The 5,163-nt window shown below is 43.4% G+C and overlaps 1 protein-coding gene across 1 annotated transcript in view; it reads left to right on the top strand.

Moving 5' to 3' along the window:
* The window catches only part of LOC122554844 (repetitive proline-rich cell wall protein 1-like), a 6,387-nt gene extending 3,669 nt beyond the window's left edge, over nucleotides 1-2,718 (top strand). The window contains exon 2 of the mRNA XM_043700190.1: nucleotides 1,704-2,718. Within this exon, the coding sequence (XP_043556125.1) occupies nucleotides 1,704-2,718 (1,015 nt within the window). The remainder of the gene's footprint in view (nucleotides 1-1,703) is intronic.
* The last annotated feature ends 2,445 nt before the right edge of the window (nucleotides 2,719-5,163 follow it).

The following is a 5,163-nucleotide window of genomic DNA, read 5'->3' as shown; positions in this document are numbered from 1 at the left end:
ACCCCCACCCCCCTCTCATTTATCTCTCCACTCTGCAGGCACCCTGCCTCTATTCCTGATGAAGGGCTTTTGTCCGAAACGTCGATTTTCCTGCTCCTCGGATGCTGCCTGACCTGCTGTGTTTTTCCAGCACCACTCTAATCTAGATACTGGTTTCCAGCATGTGCAGTCCTTGTTTTTACCATCATGATTTAGGTGCTGACCATCCTAGGCCCAATGTTCTCACTTTCCCTCGTACTGATGCCATTGCCTCATGAGCCAGAACCCACTTCTCCCAAGCCAGCCTCTAAGCCACTTAATTATTGCACTAATCTCATGTGTTCTCTGCCAAATGGTGGCCTCCATACATAATAACCCAGAAATAATTATCTTAATTTAGTGCTTGACTCTAGAACTGAATCTCTTTCCTTATCCTAATCACGCTGTTAGTATCTAAATTGATCTGGATAACAACATCTTCACTTTCCTATTCCAATTTTTTATCCAGTGCTGAGCTGATGTTTTGGGCACTAGCACTGGATGGACAACATAATCTTGTGAACTTGCTCTTGGCTACACAGAATAGTATCCATCTCCCTTGATGTCCTCTTCTCTATTACCACTGTGTTCCTTTTCACACCCCCTGTTTGACAGGCATCCTGAACCAAGATGCCTATCCAGTCTGCTCCACTTCCCCAGAGATCGTATTATTGTCCACACAGGTGGCCACACATGGTTTTCATCAATGACTGACCTATGAGAATTATTGTAAAAATTGTTGCCTTATCACAAATAACTTTCATCCATTTTATTTTCCAGATCCATATATAGAGTCACTGCTGCCAAAGAAGGACGAAAACAATTATCAAAGGGACATTATTCCCTCTAACCATTCATCTTCAGATACTAACACCTCGATGAGTCTATTATACAGTTATCAGAATTTCCAACTGAATAATTCACAAATGAGACAAACAATAATTAGTCAAGATCCTCACTGCTATCCAGGGGTCAAAATAATTGCTCTATTAAGGGCTCCGCTTGAGAGGTTTTTTTGAGGGCTGCTTCCGATTGTCGGAGGCTACATTTTCATTCTCACTAACTCCTCTATTAGGAGTTGCAGCCACATCGTAATGTTGTCTTCTGCACTTGTGCTGATGGATCGTGTCTTCAAATTCACATATTGGAAGAATCATGTTCTCAGAATATAATACCCTCAGAAAATAATCGCTGCTACATTGAAAGTAAAGCTGTGACACATATGGAGAGCGCTTATTTCAAAAGGCACAGTCTTTAAATTAGCATAAATTAGCAAATGTTTTATTTAAAAGACTGTCGTTCATCTGCTCTTCCAGTTCTGCAGTCTATTTCCCTCGCTGCACTTTGCAGCACCCCTGCCCCAGCTTTACTGCTTTTTTCCTCACTTGCCTTTCTGCTAACTCAGTCTTCAGAAATTCCACCTGTTCCACTTCTGTTTACACCAGTCCAGTTTACTCCAGTCCAGATTACTCCAGTCCAGTTTACACCAGTCCAGTTTACTCCAGTCCAGTTTACACCAGTCCAGTTTACACCAGTCCAGATTACTCCAGTCCAGATTACTCCAGTCCAGTTTAAACCAGTCCAGTTTACTCCAGTCCAGTTTAGTCCAGTCCAGTTTACTCCAGTCCAGATTACACCAGTCCAGTTTACACCAGTCCAGTTTACTCCAGTCCAAATTACACCAGTCCAGTTTACACCAGTCCAGTTTACACCAGTCCAGATTACACCAGTCCAGTTTACACCAGTCCAGTTTACTCCAGTCCAAATTACGCCAGTCCAGTTTACTCCAGTCCAGTTTACTCCAGTCCAGTTTACTCCAGTCCAGATTACACCAGTCCAGATTACACCAGTCCAGTTTACACCAGTCCAGTTTACTCCAGTCCAGATTACACCAGTCCAGATTACTCCAGTCCAGTTTACACCAGTCCAGTTTACACCAGTCCAGTTTACACCAGTCCAGTTTACTCCAGTCCAGATTACATCAGTCCAGATTACTCCAGTCCAGATTACATCAGTCCAGTTTACACCAGTCCAGTTTACTCCAGTCCAGTTTACTCCAGTCCAGATTACACCAGTCCAGATTACTCCAGTCCAGTTTACACCAGTCCAGTTTACACCAGTCCAGTTTACTCCAGTCCAGATTACACCAGTCCAGATTACTCCAGTCCAGTTTACACCAGTCCAGTTTACTTCAGTCCAGTTTACTCCAGTCCAGTTTACACCAGTCCAGTTTACACCAGTCCAGTTTACACCAGTCCAGTTTACACCAGTCCAGTTTACACCAGTCCAGTTTACACCAGTCCAGTTTACACCAGTCCAGTTTACACCAGTCCAGTTTACACCAGTCCAGTTTACACCAGTCCAGTTTACACCAGTCCAGTTTACACCAGTCCAGTTTACACCAGTCCAGTTTACACCAGTCCAGTTTACACCAGTCCAGTTTACACCAGTCCAGTTTACACCAGTCCAGTTTACACCAGTCCAGTTTACACCAGTCCAGTTTACACCAGTCCAGTTTACTTCAGTCCAGTTTACTCCAGTCTAGATTACACCAGTCCAGATTACTCCAGTCCAGTTTACTCCAGTCCAAATTACTGCGGTCCAGCTTTACTCAGCTTTGCTAGCCCTGCTCGCCACTGCCATTCACCTTCTCATTGTATTTCTATTCACACACCGCTTCCCTTCTGTGTTTATTGCTGATAGGTTCCATATGAACCTATCTGCAGCAAAGGTAAGAAAGAATGAGCTTCTGATTTTATTTATCTCATTTTTTTATTGGATATAGGTGCCACTGGCTGAGCCAGTATCTAGTGCCCGTCCCTTATTGCCCAGAGAGCAGTGAAGCGTTAACCATATTGCTGTGCGTCTGGAGTCTTGTGTAGGCCAGACAGGGTGAAAATTAGGGATGAGACACATCTAGAGCACAAGTTGTCAGTACTATTGCTGGAATAGTGTCAGAACCCATAGCTTTTGCGTTATCCAGTGCCTCCAACTATTTCTTGATAGCACGTGAATTCAGTTGGCTGGACACAGACATCTATGAGACCGGTGATTTCTGGAGAAGGCCGAATTGGATCATCCACTTGGTACTTCTGGCTGAAGATGGCTGCTTCAGCCTTATCTTTCGCATTGATGCACATCACTGAGGTTGGGTGTATTTGCAGAATCTCCTCCTCCTCCTGTGAGTTGTTCAATTGGCCACCACCATTGACAACTGGATGTGGCAGGACTGCAGAGCTTAGATCTGATCTGATCTGATCTGATCTGGTTAATGTGGAATTACTTAGCTGTCTATCACTTGCTGTTTATGCTGTTTATACCATTTTGTAGCTTCAGCAGGTTGGCATCCAGTTTTCAGGTATGTTCCTGGCATGCCCTTTTGTATCCTGCATTGTACCAGGGCTGATCCCCTGGTTTGATGGTATTGGTTGAGTAGAGATATGTTGGGCCATCTGTTACTGATTGTGCTAGATTACAATTCTGCTGCTGTTGATGGCCCCCAGCATCTCATGGATGCCAGGTCATGATTTGCTAGATCTGTTTGAAGTCTATCACATTTACTGCAGTGATAGAAATATGAAAACACTGTAAATAGAATCAGGAATAGGCCATGTGGCTGTTCAAGCCTGCTCCACCATTGTCCTGCTTAGTACCCTGTTCCCCGTTTCTCCCATACCCTTAAATCCAGTTAGCCCTTAGAACTAAAATATGACATTGAGTGATTATTTGAATAGAAATAACATGTAGAGATATGGGGAAAAGGCAGGAAACTAGCATTAGAAATGCTACAGGCATGATTGGTCTCCTTCTGTGCCAGAACAGTTCTGTGATTCCATGAACCATTTATGACTCTTTCTTGAAAACATTTTACGTTTTGGCTTCAGCAACTTTGTGGCAGCAAATTCCAGAAGCTCCCCTCTCTCTCAGGATGAAGAAGTGACTCTTCATCTCAGTCCTAAATAGCCGAACCATCTTCTTAAACAGTGATCCCTGATTCTGGACTCTGCAGTCACAGACATCTTCCTGCATTTTCCCTTTCTGGTCATATTAGAACTTCATAGATCTCCACAATAATCCCCATTTTTTTAAACACCAATGGATAAACTCCTAAATGAAAACCAAAAGAAATGCGGAGGTTGGAAATCAGAAACAGAAATAGAAATTGCTGGAAATGCTCAGCAGGTCTGGCAGCATCTGTGAAGAGAAATCGGAGTTAATGTTTTGGGTCCAGTTCTGAGGAAGGGTCGCTGGACCTGAATCTTGAACTCTGATTTCTCTTTACAGATACTGCCGGACCTATTGAGCATTTCCAGCAGTTTCTGTTGTTGTTTCTGAATAAACTCCTAACTGTTCAAGTCTCTCTTCATACGTCTATCTTGCCATCTGAGTAATCAGTCTGGTAATCAGACGGAATCAGCCTTTGTTGTATTCTCTCCAGAGCAAGGTAAGGAGACCAAAACAGCACACACTATGTCACGTGTGGTATCACCAAGGTCGAGTACAGAAAGATACCCCTGTTCCAATGCACAAATCCTCTCACTATGAAGACCAACATACCATTTGTCTTTTCACTGCCTGCTACAACTGCATGCTTATGTTCTGTGACTGATATATAAGGACACCCAGGTCTCATTCACTTCCCCTTTCTCAATCTATTACCATTCTGATAATAATCTGCCTTCCTGTTTTGGCTACCAAAGTGGATAACCTCACATTTACCCACACATACCTCATGTTCCATGCATTCGTGCACTCACTCAACTTGTCCAAATCACACTGAAACCTCTCTGCATCCTTCTCGGACCTTACCATAACCCCAATGTTGTGTCACCTGTTTGATTGGAACTTTGACATTTAGTTCTTTGATCTAAATCTTGAATACATATTATAAATATTGACCTCGTGAACCCACACTGCACTCCCTCAATAGCCAGAATGTCTTTCCTCAAATTTGGAGACCAGAACTGCACACAACACTCAAGGTGTGGTCTCACTAGGGCCCTGTACAGCTGCAGAAGAATCTCTTTCTTGAGGTCCAATACCATCCTGATTCTCCCAGTCTACCTGCATATTAAAATCCCCCATAACAACTGTAGTAACATCTTTGCGACAGGCCAATTTCAGCTCCTGATTCAACTTACATCC

This window comes from Chiloscyllium plagiosum, chromosome 12 (genome assembly GCF_004010195.1).
Source record: "Chiloscyllium plagiosum isolate BGI_BamShark_2017 chromosome 12, ASM401019v2, whole genome shotgun sequence".
Lineage (NCBI taxonomy): Eukaryota > Metazoa > Chordata > Chondrichthyes > Orectolobiformes > Hemiscylliidae > Chiloscyllium > Chiloscyllium plagiosum.
This window is presented reverse-complemented; position numbering and strand designations above follow the sequence as displayed.